General features: G+C 39.7%; 1 protein-coding gene across 1 annotated transcript in view; it reads left to right on the top strand.

The window, feature by feature from the left end:
* The window catches only part of LOC120858548 (synaptotagmin-10-like), a 114,730-nt gene that overhangs the window by 29,118 nt on the left and 66,385 nt on the right, over nucleotides 1–19,227 (top strand). Inside the window, exon 2 of the mRNA XM_040234676.1 lies at nucleotides 6,443–6,800. Coding sequence (XP_040090610.1) covers nucleotides 6,443–6,800 — 358 coding nt within the window. The remainder of the gene's footprint in view (nucleotides 1–6,442; nucleotides 6,801–19,227) is intronic.

Genomic DNA, 19,227 nt, shown 5'->3' with positions numbered 1-19,227 from the left:
AACTCATGTCCACTGAGCCAGTGATACCATCCAACCATCTCATCCTCTGTCACCCACTTCTCCTCCTGCCCTCAGTCTTTCTCAGCATCAGTGTCTTTTCCAATGAGTCAGCTCTTTGCATCAGGTGGCCAAGGTTTTGGAGCTTCAGCTTCAGCTTCAGCATCAGTCCTTCCAATGAATATTCAGGATGGATTTCCTTTAGAACTGACTGTTTTGATCTTCTTGCTGCCCAAGGGACTCTCCAGAGTCTTCTCCAACACCGCAGGTCTTAAGCATCAATTCTTCAGTGATCAGCCTTTATGGTCCAACACTCATGGTCCAACTCTTATGATCCAGCTCATCCAAACATGACTGCGGGAAAAACCATAGCTTTGACTACACAGATTGTCGTCAGCAAAGTGATATCTCTGCTTTTTAATACACTGTCTAGGTTTGACATAGCTTTTCTTCCAAGGAGCAAGTGTCTTTTAATATCATGGATACAATCACCATCCACATTGATTTTGGAGCCCAAGAAAGTGAAATCTGATCCTGTTTCCACATTTCCCCTTATCTATTTGCCATGAAGTGATAGGACCTAGTTTTTTGATGATGAGTTTTAAGTCAGCTTTTTCACTCTCCTTTTTCACCTTCATCAAGAGGTTCTTTAGTTCCTCTTCACTTTCTGCCATTAAAGTGGTATCATCTGCATATCTGAGGTTGTTGTTATTTCTCCCAAACATCTCAATTCCAGCTTGTGATTCATCTAGCCTAGTATTTTCTATGATGTACTCTGAATATAAGTTAAATAAGAAAGTTAACAATGTGCAGCTTTGTTGTATTCCTTTCCCAATTTTGAACTGGTCAGTTTTTCCATACATGTGGGCTTCTCTGGTGGCTCAGTATAAAGAATCTGCCTGCATGCAGGAGCCCCAGGAGATACAGATTTGATCCCTGGGTTGGGCAGATCCCCTGCAGGAGGGCATGGCAACCTACTCCAGTATTCTTGCCTGGAGAATCCCATGGGCAGAGGAGCCCGGCAGGCCACAGTTTCAATAGGGTTTTAAAGAGTCGGACACAACTGATGCGACATAGCATGCACAAATACATGGAGTTTTTCCATGTCCAGTTCTAACTGTTGCTTCTTGACCTGCATATGGGTTTCTCAGGAGACAGGTAAGGTGGTCTGGTATACCCATATCTTTAAGAATTTTCCACAGTTCGTTGTGATCCACGTTGTCAAAGCCTTTAGTCAATGAAGCAGAAATAGATGTTTTTCTGGAACCCCAATGCTTTCTCCACAATCCAACAAATGTTGGCAATTTGATCTCTGGTTCTTCTGCCTTTCTAAATCCAGTTTGAACATCTGGAATTTCACAGTTCACATACTGTTGAAGCCTGGCTTGGAGAATTTTGAGCATTACTTTGCTAGTGTGTGAGATGTGTGCAATTGTGCAGTAATTTGAATATTCTTTGACATTACCCTTCTTTAGGACTGGAATGAAATCAGACTTTTTCCAGCCCTATGGCCACTGCCGAGTTTTCCAAATTTGGAAAAGTGCTACACTCATAGTGCTTTAACAGCAACAACATCTTTTAGGGTTTTAAGTAGCTCAGCTGGAATTCTATCACCTCCACTAACTTTGTTCATAGTAAGGGTTCCTAAGGCCCGCTTTACTTCTCACTCCAGGATTTCTGGCTTTAGATGAGTGATCAAACCACAGTACTTCTCTGGGTCATTAACACCTTTCTGAGTATTCTTGCCATTTCTTCTTAATCTTCTGCTTCTATTAAGTCCTTACCATTTCTCTCCTTTATTGTGCCCATTCTTGTATGAAATATTCCCTTTATATCTCTAATTTTCTTGAGACCTCTCATCTTTCCCATTCCACTATTTCCCCCTATTTCTTTGAATCATTCATTTAAGAAGGCCTTCTTGTCTCACCTTGTTATTTTCTGGAATTCTGCATTCAGTTGGATATATCTTTCCCTTTCTCCTTTGCCCTTCACTTCTATTCTTTCCTTAGCTATTTGTAAAGCCTCCTCAGACAACCACTTTGTCTTCTTGCATTTCTTTTTCTCTGGAATAGTTTGGTCACTGCCTCCTGTACAATGTTACAAATCTCTGCATTATTCAGGCACTCTATCAGATCTACTCCCTTGAATCTCTTTGTTACCTCCACTGTATATCACAAGGGATTTGACTTAGGTCATACCATGAATGACTAACATTTTCACTGAATGATCTAGTGGTTTCCCTTACATTCTTCCATTTAAGCTTGAATTTTATAATAAGGAGCTCATGATTTGGGCCAACTACAGGTCTTGTTTTCAGTTCAGTTCAGTCGCTCAGTCGTGTCCGACTCTATGTGACCCCATGAATCGCAGCACACCAGGCCTCCCTGTCCATCACCATCTCCCGGAGCTCACCCAGACTCACGTCCATCGAGTCCATGATGCCATCCAGCCATCTCATCCTGGGTCGTCCCCTTCTCCTCCTGCCCCCAATCCCTCCCAGCATCAGAGTCTTTTCCAATGAGTCAACTCTTCGCATGAGGTGTCCAAAGTACTGGAGCTTCAGCTTTAGCATCATTCCTTCCAAAGAAATCCCAGGTCTTGTTTTAGCTGACTGTATATAGCTCTCCATTTTCAGCTGCAAAGAACATAATTGATCTGATTTCCATATCGACCACTTGGTGATGTCCATGTCTCTTGGTATGTTGGAAAAGGGTGTTTGCTATGACCAGTGTGTTCTCTTGGAAAAACTCTGTTAAACTTTGTCCTGTGTCATTTTATACTCATAGGCCTAGCTTACTGGTTATTCTGGGTATCTCTTGACTTTTGCATTCCAGTCTGATATAATGAAAAGGACATCTTTTGCTTTTTGTTCTAGAAGGTGTGGTAGGTCTTCATAACCAGTCAGCGTCAAATTCTTCACCATTAATATTTGGGGCACAGACTTGGATTACTGTGATATTAAATGATTTGTCTTGGAAATGAACTGAGATCATTCTCTCTGAGCTTGCACCCAAGTACTGCATTTCAGAATCTTTTGTTGACTATGAGGGCTACTCCATTTCTTCTAAGGAATTCTTGCCCACAATAGTAGATATAATGGTCATCTGAATTAAAATTTCCCATTCCTGTCCATTTCAGTTCACTGATTTCAAAGATATCAATGTTCACTCTTTCCATCTCCTTTTTGACCACTTCCAATTTACCTTGATTCTTGGGCCAACATTCCAGGTTCCTATGCAATATTGTTCTTTATAGCATTGGACTTTACTTTCACCACCAGGTGCATCCACAGCTGAGCATCATTTCTGCTGTGGCCCTGCCACTTCATTCTTTCTGGAGCTATTAGTAATTGTTCTCTGCTGTTCCCCAGTAGCATATTGGACATCTTTTGATCTTGGGGGCTCATGTTATGGTATCATATCTTTTTGCCTTTTCATACTGTTCATGGGATTCTCTAGGCAAGAATACTAGAGTGGGTTATCATTTCTTCCTCCAGTGAAATTCTATATTTTATTCTATATTTAAAATTCTATACTTTATGATTACTTAAGAGATATTTTTATTTATTAGTGCTTGGACTGGACAGATTCACACCAAACTGAGGTTACTGGTTCTTTTCGAGGAGTGGTGTTTTACAATGGTGATTAAAAGAAATTAGATTTGTTCTTTAGTTTGCTAAGGCTTCCATAACCAAGTACTACAATGCGTCACTTAAACAACAGAAACTTACTCCTCAGAGTTTTGAAAAGTAGAAGTCTGAGATAAGCTGTCAGGAGGGTAGATTTCTTCCGAGTCCTCTCCCCATTGGCTTCTTGATGGTTACCTTCTCCTTGGGCCTTTACATGGTCTTCCTTCTATGACTCTCTTTGTCTTAATCTCCTCTTCTTATAAGGACCTCAGATATATTGCACTAGGGCTCATTCATATGACCTCATTTTGTCTTAATTACTAATTCAAAAGGCCCATCTCCAAATATAGTTATATTCTGAGGTCCTGGGTGTTAGGACTTTAACATATGAATTTGGAGGTGGTGGAGGGACAGACACAATTCAGTCTATGTTATATCCCTAACATCTTTTATTTAAAACAGAGAAACAAAAGAAATTAAGACTTATATTTGACACTGATGCTAAACAAAGTTATGAAATAAAGTATATGGTTATCTAAGTCTAGAAAAATTCTTTGTGGGATATCTATTTAGTCTTCCAAACTTTAAGAGTGCTGCAGCACCAGATTGCTAACATTTGTAATTTTAGGAAGGTGAAAATGGAAATTGGTAGAGGGATATTCTTAACATGTTTCAATGGATTTTACTTTTTGAAACTGTTGTCGATGTACTTAAAGTTGCTCCACACTCAGCTGCTCCTATCATTAACATTTTACATTAGTATGTGAAATACTAATGTATTTGGTTATAGTTGCTGAACTAGTATTGATACATTGTTAACTGAAGTCCATACTTTATTCAGATTTCCTTTTTCATAATGTTCTTTATTTTTTATTCCAGGAGACTATCTAGGATAATTCCATCTAGATTACCATATCACATTTAATTATCATGTCTCCTTAGTCTCTCTGAGTTATGACAGTATGACAGTTTCTCAGACTTTCTTTTTTTGACAACATTGGGTTTTGAAGACTACTGGTCAGGTGTTTTGTAGAATGTCCCTATACTCAAATTTTCATATTTTTTTTCATGATTAGATCTGGGCTATTAATTTGGGGAGAAAGATCACAGAGATAATGTGCCATATTCATCACATCATTATCAAGGCTATTGACATGATTTGTCACTGTTGATGTTCCCCTTGATCACCTGGATGAGGTTTGTATTTTTCAGATGTCTCTTGTGTAAAACTATACCATTTTTCCCCTTTTCATACAAAAGGTACTCATTAGGTACTCAGTAGGAGGAAGTACTCATTAGGAGGAAGTCACTTTGTACATCCTACAGTTAAGGAGTGGAGAGCTGTTTTCCACTTCCTTGAGGGCAGAGTATCTACATAAACTCCTGGGCATGATTTTGCATGAGAGATTTGTGACTTCTCTCCCATTTATTTATTTATATAATCTTATTAACTTTTTATTGTATTCCTTTTAATTATTTTACACATATATTAATTTTGTAATTATTTTAAAATAAGAATATTTTAAAATTCCTTAGCAAATTATTAACCAATTTTGGACTTCAGAAGTTAGGAGCACTCAACCTTATTAGAAAGGACCTATGGAGTTTGAAGAGGGGTTTCCCAGGTAGCACAGTGGTAAAGAATCTGCCTGCTAAAGCAGGAAGTGCAAGAGATGCATGCTGGTTTGATTCCTGGGTTGGGAAGATCCTTGGAGTAGGAAATGGCAACCTGCTCCAGTATTCTTTCCTGGAAAATTCCATGAACAAAAAGGCCTGGTGGGCCCATGGGGACACAAAGACTCCAACATAACTGAGCGACTGAGTGCACACACACACATGGAGTTTGAAAATACAACTAATTGTGTACTCATTCTCTATTAGTAATGTGTCCCAGGTGGTGCTAGTGGTAAAGATGCTGCTTGCCAGTGCAAGAGACATAAGAGACATGAGTTCAATCCCTGGGTTGGGAAGGTTCCCTGGAGAAGGGCATGGCAACTCACTCCAGTATTCTTGCCTGGAGAATCCTATGGACAGAGGAGCCTGGCAAGCTATGATCCATAGGGTCACAAAAAGTCAGACATGGCTGAAGCTGCTTAGCACGCACACATTCTCATTTAGACAGACCACAGAAAGCAGCTTATACAAATATTTAACATTATTACTGCTTAGAGAATAAGAAGGTTGCATCTGTAGATCAAAGATGAAGCCAACAGAAGGCTTTCTTGTTATATACAGTCTTAGAGCATGTTAAGCTTCATGACTTCAAGGTAGGTTGCAAGGAGCTAACCTTCATTTTGTGAACTCTCGGACCCCCTTGTACTATACTTGGAAATAATATGTATATATCATGCTTTTCTTGTATACAACTGGAAACTTCCTGGGATAAAATTTTTCAATTGTTTCCTTTGAATATATATATATATTATACTCCAACTATATATATAGTTGGAGTATAATTGCTTTACAATATTATGTTAGTTTCCTCTGTTCAATGAAGTGAATGAACATATTAATATGTAAATATACATATTTCCTCTCTCTCTTGGACCTCCTTCCCACCTCCCCCCATCCCACCCATCTATGTCATCGATGGTATAGATGAACCTATTTCCAGGGCAGGAATGAGATGCAAACATAGAGAACAAACATAATTATTAATATTTCCTCCTTACAAAAGTATTTAAAAGTATATTTTTGAAACTCTAAATCAGCATACTATTAATAATAACCATAATATCACATTATCACACAATTACTGCTCTACTATATACATTATCAATGACTTAATATTTCTCCTACATTGTAATTTTTTTCCAGATATTTCAGTCAGCCTGTTAGCAGTTGTTGTCAGCTTTTGTGGCCTGGCCTTGTTGGTTGTTTCACTTTTTGTCTTCTGGAAGTTATGCTGGCCTTTCTGGAAGAGCAAACCCATGACTTCCAATGTCAGCACCCTTCCACAGAGCATGTCAAGTGCTCCCACTGAAGTTTTTGAGACTGAAGAGAAAAAAGAGATTAAAGAAAATGGAGAACCAGCACTAAAAGTTATTGAGCCTGCAATAAAAATCAGCCACACTTCCCCTGATATCCCAGCCGAAGTCCAAACTGCTGTAAAAGAACATTTAATTAAACATGCACGTGTGCAAAGACAAACAACTGAGCCTACATCTTCATCCCGGTAAGGAAAGATGAAATAAACAAAACTATTTGGACTGTGTGTGTGTCTGTATTTGTGTGTGTTATATGTGATTTTCTAAGGGAGAAAAACTGAGGTGGGAAAGGAGAAAAGACAAACAAGAGAAATGAGAAAGACAGAGGAAAATAAATAATAGGGTAAGGAGGGAATTGATAGGATAGAATAAATAGGGATGAAGAGAAAGAAATTGAGGACAAAGTCAGACAGAGAGTGGTACCGTGAAAGGTAGAGATTTCATTAAAATAATCTAATTAGATACTTATTTATTGGCTTTTTCCTTTGAAATATTTTTGGTTGATTTCCAGTCTTTTGATTTAGTTTAATACAACCAATAAATAAGTCAGCCATTTGCCTTGTGTTCCATTAAATCACCTACAAGTTCACAATCAAAACTGAGTAACAGAGGCTAATGTTTAGTTTACACTTGTTTAGCACCTATACCATAAACTGCTAGAAAATTTCATTGCTTATTGGAACTCAAAGACCAAACTATTATGGTAAATTGCATAACAGCTTTGGTGAGTATCATGAGCATAGCAAGAGTGTACATGAAGGGAAGGCAGAGGGAAGCCTCCTTAAAGTGATACATTTTAAGGAGGTACATTTTAATTCAGCCTGGAAAAATCAGCAAAAGTTTAGTTGGACAAATATAATTTGCTATAGTGTATTTCAAATTGTGTTAACTGTAAATGGGAAAAAGATTCTTATGAAAAGATTTTTTTCTACTGCAACCCACTCCAGTACTCTTGCCTGGAAAATCCCATGGACGGAGGAGCCTGGTGGGCTGCAGTCCATGGAGTCACGAAGAGTCGGACATGACTGAGCGACTTCACTTTCACTTTTCACTTTCATGCATTGGAGAAGGAAATGGCAACCCACTCCACTATTCTTGCCTGGAGAATCCCAGGGACGGGGGAACCTAGTGGGCTGCCGTCTATGGGGTCGCACAGAGTCGGACACGACTGAAGCGACTTAGCAGCAGCAGCAGCAAGGTCTTCAGTCTTTAACATGAAAAACCAACATGTTATTATAATAGTAGCAGTGTTTCTGATAATAATGGTCTAACAGTAGCAGTATTTCTCTGATTCCCAGACGTAACAGTTTTACCCTGCTGCTGCTGCTGCTAAGTCACTTTAGTAGTGTCCGACTCTGTGCAGTCCCATAGACGGCAGCCCACTAGGCTCCTCTGTCCCTGGGATTCTGCAGGCAAGAATGCTGGAGTGGGTTCCCATTTCCTTTTCTAATGTATGAAAGTGAAAAGTGAAAGTGAAGTCGCTCTGTCCTGCCCAACTCTTAGAGACCCCATAGACTGCAGCCTACCAGGCTTGTCCGTCCATGGGCATTTCCAGGCAAAAGTACTGGAGTGGGTTGCCATTGCCTTCTCCAGTACTCTAGGGACACGGTAAAAATCAAAAGCAATGGGGGTAAGTGATGTTTTCTGCCAAACAATTGACTTCCTAATCTTACATTCCTATCTGTCTAAATCAAAGATGCATTTATGCTTTCTGTATTTCTTTCTTTTAATATAAATTTATTTATTTTAATTGGAGGTCAATTACTTTACAATATTGTATTGGTTTTGCTATACATCAACATGAATCTGCCACAAGTATTGACATGACATACTTTTTGTGGATTTGGAAATCTATCAAGTTGAAAAATTACAAGGGTCATGTTTGCTACTAGGATTGAAAGAATATTCAATATATCTTTTGTAAAATTTTTTAAAAAAGGATTGTATCTATAAATAAACCATCTTCTTTCTGAGATAAATTCCAGTGAGATAAGTAAGAATAATTGTTACTTCAGGGATGAGAAACTTTGGGGTAAGGAAGATGAATGGAAGTGTTATACTTTTCAAGCTATTTAAATTTTATAACCTAGATGTGCTTCGTGTTTACTTATTATGTTGACAGGTTTTCCTGAGCGCTGCATTCATTCACTTTTATGATCCAGTATGCATTAATTTAAATTGATTTATAGATAGTTAATTCTAAAATAATTATTACATATGCTTCTTCTTTATACTTATAGGAAAAAATGCTTTAAATTTATTTCATGTGGTTACTTGATTATCATTACTATCAAAACTTCAAACTGTGGCCAAATATGATATTTAATAAAGCCTTAACATACTCAGAAATTTCAGGGTACAAATATTCAATTAATCTATAAGACATTTTTAAAAAATATTGCTACTGTCTGAGACTATATATCAACTTAGTGTTGAGAATTATTCAAATCTTTTAGTGGATAAGTGCACCCCAAATAAAGACACTCAATTAATGAAGATAACTTGGGCTTCTCAGGTGATAATCTGCCTACCAATGCAGGAGACACAGAAATAGTGGGTTCATACCCTGGGTCAGGAAAATGTCTTGGAGTATGAAATGATAACCCACTCCAGTGTTCTTTCCTGGAAAATTCCATGGACAGAGTAGCCTGGCAGGCTGCAGTCCATGGGTTGCAGAGAGTTAGACACAATTGAATGACTGAGCATGTACAATAAGAATAACTTGCCTTTCTTTGCTCAATTTTTTTGGAAACTTCAGAAAAATAAAACACTATCTCCAAAAGATTATCTGTTGAATGTAAACATACAACTTATCCAATTATCACTAGCTATCCAATTATCACTAGCTAGGGGAGAATGAAAGAATACATACTGAGAACACACGTTTGAAGAATTGATTTTGGATGCAGAATTGCTGTCTAGAAATAAAATACAGTAGAGAGTGACAACACGTCATTTTAGCACTAAATTTCTCAGTCAGTGAGTCACTGAGTCATGTCTGACTCTTTGTGACCCCATGGACTGTAGCCCATGAGGCTCCTGTCCATGGAATTTTCCAGGCAAGAATACGGGTGTGGGTTGCCATTTCATACTCCAGGAATTTCTCAGTAATTATAGGAAATTAAATCAGAAAAAAATCCTTGTTTCTCTTAATCTTAAACAAAAAGATGGCATTGTACATATGTCTCATATTGTTTAAGAGAAAAAGTATAATACAGATTCATAGCTTTTTTCTAATTTTAATTTTTACTTTATTTTACTATACAAGCTTGATATCATTGACCTCTTTGAATTTCCTTGTTTATGAGAGATTGGGGAAGGAAGAAAATAAAATATCAGTTTTGAGTGCTTGCAGTTTAGTCACCATACCAGCATCCTTCCTGCTAATCCTCCACCAGCCTGCATGAAGTTAATATTATTAATTATTCCTATTTCTTGTGAGTTAACTGAAACCCAGACAGATTTTTAAAATTTCCTAAAGAAATGCAGCTGCTGAAAATTAGAACTCACATTTATCCAGATTGATGGAACACATTTTTAGAGTTAAAGCCAAGGAGTTATGGTTTTTTCACAATCAAAGATGTTACAAACAAGGACCTGCTGTATAGCACATGGAACTCTGTTTAGTGTTATGTGACAGCTTGGACAGGAGAGGAGTTTGGGGGAGAATGGATACATGTATATGTGTGACTGAGTCCCTTCACTGTTCACCTGAAACTATCATGATATTATTAATCAGCTCTACCCCAATGCAAAATAAAAAGTTTAACAGAAAAAAAGATGGTTACAAAGTCCACTGAGGACAGGTAGCTTGGAGGTTGGAGAATGAGGGCATCTTCCTGCTCACTCTGCTCAGGTAGAAATGTGAAATTATATGTGGTTATCATGAATAGCTAGTCATGATTTTAATCTGTTTGACCTTGGGATGAATTTCTTGCAGAAAACTTGATTATTTCTATTTCTCAAAACTCCTCATATATATTAATTACTTCTCATATTAATTACCTTTATATAGAGAGGAAGGGGAAATTTCTGTTTATTATACAGACAAAGAGCTTGAGGGCACATTATTATAAATTGGATTATTCTGCTCAAATGCTAACTTTTCATTGAAGTCTGGCAATATCAGGAACTCTACCCCACCAATCCACACAGTAATTTAACTTTAATGCTTGGTTCCCTCACCTTATTAGGATATCCCAGCTCTAGTCTGGTATCATACTGTTCATGGGGTTCTCAAGGCAAGAATACTGAAGTGGTTTGCCATTCCCTTCTCCAGTGGGCCACATTCTGTCAGACCTCTTCACCATGACCCGCCCGTCTTGGGTTGCCCCGCAGGCATGGCTTGGTTTCATTGAGTTAGACAAGGCTGTGGTCCTAGTGTGATTAGATTGACTAGTTTTCTGTGAGTAGTATGATTTCAGTGTGTCTGCCCTCTGATGCCCTCTTGCAACACCTACCATCTTACTTGGGTTTCTCTTACCTTGGGCGTGGGGTATCTCTTCACGGCTGCTCCAGCAAAGCACAGCCGCTGCTCCTTACCTTGGACGAGGGGTATCTCCTTACCACTGCTGTTCCTGACCTTCAGCGTGGGATAGCTCCTCTAGGCCCTCCTGTGCCTGCACAGCCACCACTCCTTGGGTTGCTCCTCCGGGCCGCTGGCCCTGGCCTTGGGCTCGAGCTTGGGGTGGCTCCTCAGGGTCACCGCCCATGGCCTCGGCTGCAAGGTGGCTTCTCCTGGCCGCCCCTGACCTCAGACGTGGGGTGTCTCCTCCCAGCCACCACTGGCCTCGGACACGGGGTAGCTCCTCCCAGCCACCACCCTGACCTCGAACGTGGGGTGTCTCCTCTCGGCCGCCACCCTGACCTCAGATGTGGGGTGTCTCCTCCCAGCCGCCACCCTGACCTCAGACGTGGGGTGTCTCCTCCCGCTGCTGCCCCTGACCTCGGACTCGGGGTAGCTCCTCTCAGCCGCCGCACCTGACCTCAGATGCAGGGTGATTCCTCTCAGCCATTCCTGCACCGTCGCAGCCTGGCATTCTAGGCTGCTGCCCCTGACCTTGGACGTGGGGTAGCTTCTCTCGGTCCCGCTCAGTTGGCCGGCTTGCAGCCGCCTGCGCTCAGTGTGTCGGTCGCAGCACAGTGGAGAAATAACTCCAGAAAGAATGAAGGGATGGAGCCAAAGCAAAAACAATACCCAGTTGTGGATGTGACTGGTGATAGAAACAAGATCCGATGCTGTAAAGAGCAATATTGCATAAGAAACTGGAATGTCAGGTCCATGAATCAAGGCAAATTGGAAGTGGTCAAACAAGAGATGGCAAGGGTGAATGTTGACATTCTAGGAATCAGTGAACTGAAATGGACTGGAATGGGTGAATTTAACTCAGATGACCATTATATCTATTACTGCGGGCAGGAATCCCTCAGAAGAAATGGAGTAGCCATCATGGTCAACAAAAGAGTCTGAAATGCAGTACTTGGATGCAATCTCAAAAACGAGAGAATGATTTCTGTTCATCTCCAAGGCAAACCATTCAATATCACAGTTATCTAAGTCTATGCCCCAACCAGTAATGCTGAAGAAACTGAAGTTGAATGGTTTTATGAAGACCTACAAGACCTTTTAGAACTAACACCCAAAAAAGATGTCCTTTTCATTATAGGAGACTGGAATGCAAAATTAGGAAGTCAAGAAACACCTGGAATAACAGGCAAATTTGGCCTTGGAATGCAGAATGGAGCAGGGCAAAGACTAATAGAGTTTTGCCAAGAAAATGCACTGGTCATAGCAAACACCCTCTTCCAACAACACAAGAGAAGACTCTACACATGGACATCACCAGATGGTCCACACCGAAATCAGATTGATTTTATTCTTTGCAGCCAAAGATGGAGAAGCTCTATACAGTCAGCAAAAACAAGACCAGGAGCTGACTGTGGCTCAGATCATGAACACCTTATTGCCAAATTCAGACTTAAATTGAAGAAAGTGGGGAAAACGACTTGACCATTCAGGTATGACCTAAATCAAATCCCTTATGATTATACAGTGGAAGTGAGAAATAGATTTAAGGGACTAGATCTGATAGAGTGCCTGATGAACTATGGAATGAGGTTCGTGACATTGTACAGGAGACAAGGATCAAGACCATCCCCATGGAAAAGAAATGCAAAAAAGCAAAATGGCTGTCTGGAGAGGCCTTACAAATAGCTGTGAAAAGAAGAGAGGTGAAAAGCAAAGGAGAAAGGGAAAGATATAAGCATCTGAATCTTATCAGAGTTCCAAAGAATAGCAAGAAGAGATAAAGACTTCTTCAGCAATCAATGCAAAGAAATAGAGGAAAACAACAGAAAGGGAAAGACTAGAGATCTCTTCAAGAAAATTAGAGATACCAAGGGAACATTTCATGCAAAGATGGGCTCGATAAAAGACAGAAATGGTATGGACCTAACAGAAGCAGAGGATATTAAGAAGAGGTGGCAAGAATACATGGAAGAACGGTACAAAAAAGATCTTCACGACCCAGATAATCATGATGATGTGATCACTAATCTAGAGCCAGAAATCTTGAAATGTGAACTCAAGTGGGCCTTAGAAAGCATCACTGTGAACAAAGCTAGTGGAGGTGATGGAATTCCAGTTGAGCTGTTTCAAATCCTGAAAGATGATGCTGTGAAAGTGTTACACTCAATATGGCAGCAAATTTGGAAAACTCAGCAGTGGCCACAGGACTGGAAAAGGTCAGTTTTCATTCCAATCCCAAAGAAGGGCAATGCCAAAGAATGCTCCAACTACCACACAATTGCACTCACCTCACATGCTAGTAAAGTAATGCTCAAAATTCTCCAAGCCAGGCTTCAGCAATACCTGAACCGTGAACTCCCTGATGTTCAAGCTGGTTTTAGAAAAGGCAGAGGAACCAGAGATCAAATTGCCAACATCCACTGGATCATGGAAAAAGCAAGAGAGTTCCAGAAAAACATCTATTTCTGCTTTATTGACTACACCAAAGCCTTTGACTGTGTGGATCACAATAACCTGTGGAAAATTCTGAAAGAGATGGGAATACCAGACCACCTAACCTGCCTCTTGAGAAATCTGTATGCAGGTCAGGAAGCAACAGTTAGAACTGGACATGGAACAACAGACTGGTTCCAAATAGGAAAAGGAGTCCATCAAGGCTGTATATTGTCACCCTGCTTATTTAACTTCTATGTAGAGTACATCATGAGAAACGCTGGGCTGGAAGAAACACAAGCTGGAATCGAGATTGCCGGGAGAAATATCAATAACCTCAGATATGCACATAACACCACCCTTATGGCAGAAAGTGAAGAAGAACTAAAAAGCCTCTTGATGAAAGTGAAAGAGGAGAGCGAACAAATTGGCTTAAAGCTCAACATTCAGAAAACGAAGATCATGGCATCCGGTCCCACCACTTCATGGGAAAATAGATGGGGAAACAGTAGAAACATTGTCAGACCTTATTTTTTTGGGCTCCAAAATCACTGCAGATGGTGACTGCAGCCATGAAGTTAAAAGACGCTTACTCCTTGGAAGTAAAGTTATGACCAACCTAGATAGCATATTCAAAAGCAGAGACATTACTTTGCCAACTAAGGTCCGTCTAGTCAAGGCTATGGTTTTTCCAGTGGTCATGTATGGATGTGAGAGTTGGACTGTGAAGAAAGCTGAGCCCCGAAGAATTGATGCTTTTGAACTGTGGTTTGGAGAAGACTCTTGAGAGTCCCTTGGACTGCAAGGAGATCCAACCAGTCCATTCTTAAGGAGATCAACCCTGGGATTTCTTTGGAAGGAATGATGCTAAAGCTGAAACTCCAGTACTTTTGCCACCTCATGCAAAGAGTTGACTCATTTGAACACTCTGATGCTGGGAGGAATTGGGGGCAGGAGGAGAAGGGGACAACCGAGGATGAGATGGCTGGATGGCATCACTGACTCGATGGATGTGAGTCTGAGTGAACTCCGGGAGATGGTGATGAACAGGGAGGCCTGGCGTGCTGTGATTCATGGGGTCGCAAAGAGTCGGACACGACTGAGCAATTGAACTCAACTGAACTGAAGTCTGGTATCAGGACTCCTTTTAATTTGGCTTAGACAATAGATAACAAGCATCATAGTCTCTCAACTTTTAGTTGTCTCTATTTTTTCAAAATATAAACTTATTTATTTTAATTGGAGGTTAATTACTTTACAATATTGTATTGGTTTTGCCATACATCACCATGAATCTACCACAGGTATACCTGTGTTCCCCATCCTGAACACCTCTCCCTCCTTAAGTGATATTCTAATTGGTTAACAGCATGCTAGAAACTATCACATTTCTCAAGTTCTCATCTTCCTTTTTAAATATTTGGACATTTGACCCCATCAGCCTCTTGGTAGCCCAACAGATGTCTGTGTGTTTCTTATTATTAACATTATTCTAGCATCTATCTTAATTGCTTTTTCATTCATCCAGTAGTTTTACTTAGTAGATATATTCAGTAGATATAACTTTTAAGTATGTTCAGGGTATTCTGCATACTCTATCTGATCTGCAACTCTAGGGAACTGAGAAAAACATCCACAACATAATGCGGAAAGATAAGAAACCTAAGAAATTACAATATTCAAAATTACAAGTACATACTGTGTGATGGAAAATGTGGACTTAAGAGAATAGAAAAATCATGCCAGTTGAGGTATGGATCTGAGGCCAAAGGAAACTAGAAATTCACATAAATGGCAATTCGAAGAGGATATGAATTCCAGATGGAAACATTTTATATGGAAAGACACAGAATAGGAAATCTTGCTATGAAAACATCAGGTAAGTTACTTTGATCAGAAAATACAGGTCTATTGAGGAATAATTGAAGATAAAGTCAGTTGGAATTAAAGTCTGAGAAGGCCTTGAAATCATGGACAAATTGTTCAAGGTCTGTCCTGTCAAAAATATTTGTCAGAAGAGTCTCTTGGTTAAAGAGCTGTGTTTTAGTAAAATTAATTTGACAATATTTTGTAGGGCAGGCTGTAGAAAAAGACATCTATTTTGAAAGTAATATAGTAGCTCAGGCATGATAAAAATCAGGAAGTTGCAAACAACAAAATGAAAACAGAAAAGTTATAAAGGAACAATCTAAGATTTCATAAAAAATATTGTGACACTTCTGTCATTCCAAGTCTAGTACAATCCTAGACTAAAAACTTGACATTCAAACTTTTGATGTTTGATGCATGTGTCTGATGATGCCAACCTGCCATTATAATGTTTTAGGTCCATATTGCCCCACACATATAGCCCAGCCTTCTTAGGCAGAAGATCTGCTGATTTCACTTCTGCATTGCTCTTGAAACCTAGACAAAGCACTGTAGTAATTCAGGATATATTTGTTGAATTTAAAAAATCAGTAAATGAGTTTGATGACTTCATCTTATTTATCCAAATGGGCCTTTTATGGTTACCAGGTAGAAAGTTGCTTGGTCTTTTTATCATCCTCCTGTAGATCTCAACTTTATTCTGTGCTCATTTCCCTTGTCTAGAATGACAAACTCTTTTATTCACTATAAGATCTTTAAGGAAATAAATCTTTTCTATCCAATTGTCAGTTATTGTCCGTTAAAGTCATATCTACAGTCTAGCAATTGTCTATTGTCTTAGTGTTGAGCTCTAGCTGATTGCCGTATCTAATAGGATAATTTCTCAGAGAACCAGTGTGTATATAATCTACTTTAATGTGCTCTTTTTTTCCATCATTGAAAGACACTGGGAGTGTTAGTTGCTCAGTCATGTCTGACTCTTTGTGACCCCATGGACTATAGCCTGCCAGGCTCCTCTGTCCATGGAGTTCTTCAGGAAAGTATACTGGAGAGGGTAGCCATTCCCTTCTCCAGAGGATTTTCCCAACCCAGTGATTGAACCCAGGACACCTGCATTGCAGGTGGATCTTTACCATCTGAGCCACCAGGGGAGCCCCAATTTCCATCACTGTGTAAGTGCATAAAAAGCATCAAGTGAATGATTTTCATTGATTATCTCTCCACTTTCCTCCTTTAAAGACATCATCAGCTGGTGAGATAATAATGATGGTTAATCTTAGGTCAACTCCCTAGGATGAGTATAAGGAACAATTTTCTATGCATTCATTACTATTGTGAAATGAGGTGAATTGTAAGTGTCAAAATAATTTGTTGAGGATGAGAAATTATGTTGGTTAATCACTGTTAGGATTCTAAGTACCTACTGAAAATAATTAAAGAAATCATTGACTTATATGTGCTGATGGATTCACATTAGCCATGGTTTCTTAGAAAAGTAATTCTTAAAGTCATCACAAATAAAGTTAGAAAGAACACTCAGAAATAAATTATGTAAAAATATTTTTAAAATGTATAAAACTGAATTGCATAGTTTTCTTTAAGAGATTTTTAAACAATTAAATCCTTCTCAAAAGATAGCAAAAGTTGCAATTTTCATTCCAAGATACTGAACAGAGTGGGAAACAAGATGTTACAGAAACGGAGAATTTAGAAGATATTTAACTAGCTAGGATATCGTGATCAGAACAATGGGAGAACCTCAGATCTGTTTTTTTTTTTTTTTTTTTTTATTTTTATATTTGTTGTTGTTGTTCACTCACTCAGTGTGTCAACTCTTTGTGACCCCATGGACTGCAGCACATCAGACTTCCCTGTCCTTCACTATCTCACGGAGTTTACTCAAACTCATGTCCATTGAATTGATGACGCCAGCCATCTGTTTCATTGTCTGTTACCCTCTTCTCCTCCTGCCCTCAACATTTCCCAGTATCACAGTCTTTTCCAATAAGTCAGCTCTTTGGCATCAGGTGTCAAAGTATTGGAGGAAGCTTCAGTTTCAGCATCAGTCCTTCCAATGAAAATTCAAGGTGGATTTAATTTAGAATTGACTGGTTTGATATCCTTGATGTTCGAACAACTCTAAAGAGTCTTCTTCAGCATCATAGTTCTAAAGCATCAATTCTTTGGTGCTCAGCCTCCTTTATGGTCTAACTCTCATGCCCATTCATGACTCCTGGAAAAACCATAGCTTTGACTATACAAATCTTTGTTGGCAAAGTGATGTCTCTACTTTTAAACATGCAGTCTAGGTTTGTCAAAGCTTTTCTTCAAAGGAACATGTATCTTTGAACTTCATGGGTGCAGCCACCATATGCAGTGATTTTGGAGCCAAATAAAATAAAGTCTGTCATTGTTTCCGCTTTTCCCCCATCTATTTGCCATGCTCAGTGGTAAAGAATCCACCTACAATGGAGACCTGGGTTCAATCCCTGGGTTAGGAAGATCCCCTGGAGAAGGAAGTGGCAACCCACTCCGTATTCTTGCCTGGAGAATCCCATGGACCCAAGAGCCAGGCGGGCTGCAACTGCTACTGCTAATTCGCTTCAGTCGTGTCCGACTCTGTGCGATCCCATAGATGGCAGCCCACCAGGCTCTGCCATTCCTGGGATTCTCCAGGCAAGAACACTGAAGTGGGTTGCCATTTTCCTTCTCCAGTGCAGGAAAGTGAAAAGTGAAAGTGAAGACGCTAAGTCGTGTCTGACTCTTAGCAACCCCATGGACTGCAGCCTACCAGGCTCTTCTGTCCATGGGATTTTCCAGGCAAGAGTACTGGGGTGGGGTGCCATCGCCTTCTCCGGCGGGCTGCAAAGAGGGTCGCAAAGAGTCAGACACAACTGAAGCAACTTATCATGCACACACAATGGGACTGGTACCATCATCTTTGTTTTTTGAGTGTTGAGTTTTAACCCAGTTTTTTCACTCTCCTCTTTCACCTTCAAGAGATTCTTTAGTTCCTCTTTTTTTCTACCATTAGGGTGGTGTCATATGCATATCTGAGGTTATTGATATTTCTCCTGGCAGTCTTGATTCCAGCTTGTGATTCTTCCAGCCCAGTATTTTGCATGATTGTACTCTGCATATAAGGTAAATAAGCCATATCTAGCTCCTTGAAATAACAATTTATAAAATATACTGTACAGATGCTTGAGATGGTTAAATAATCTCCTTTAGCAAACATATGCTTTTGGTATATAATCTAACTTTTGAAATGGAGTGGCTCTTTGAACCAAGGTCAGAAATAAAACTTTATGAGGTATAAAAACTAGGAGATTTTGTTTAATGACACTGATAAATATTATCTCCTCTTTATAAGCACCAATTATAAATTGGTTAGGGCTTCCCTGGTAGCTCAGCTGATAAAGAATCTGATTGTAATGCAGGAGACTCCGGTTCAATTCCTGGGTCAGGAAGATCTTCTAGAGAAGGGAAAGGCTACCCACTCCAGGATTCTTGGGCTTCCCTGGTGGCTCAGAGTGTAAAGAATCTGCCTGCAATGTAGGAGACCTGAGTTCAGTCCCTGAGTTGGGAAGATCCCTTGGAGGAGGGCATGGCAACCCACTCCAGTAATCTTGCCTGAAGAGTTGATATAGACAGAGGAGCCTGGGGGGCTACAGTCAGTAGGGTTGCAAAGAGTCAGATATGACTGTGACTAAGCACAGGACCGCACATAAATTGGTTAGGCCCTCTTCTTCATAATACAAATAATTCTTGGGAAGTTGACTTTT

Source organism: Oryx dammah, unplaced genomic scaffold (genome assembly GCF_014754425.2).
Source record: "Oryx dammah isolate SB20612 unplaced genomic scaffold, SCBI_Odam_1.1 HiC_scaffold_29, whole genome shotgun sequence".
NCBI classification, from domain to species: Eukaryota; Metazoa; Chordata; class Mammalia; order Artiodactyla; family Bovidae; genus Oryx; species Oryx dammah.
Note: the sequence above shows the minus strand (reverse complement) of the source record. Positions and strands in the feature narration are given on the sequence as shown.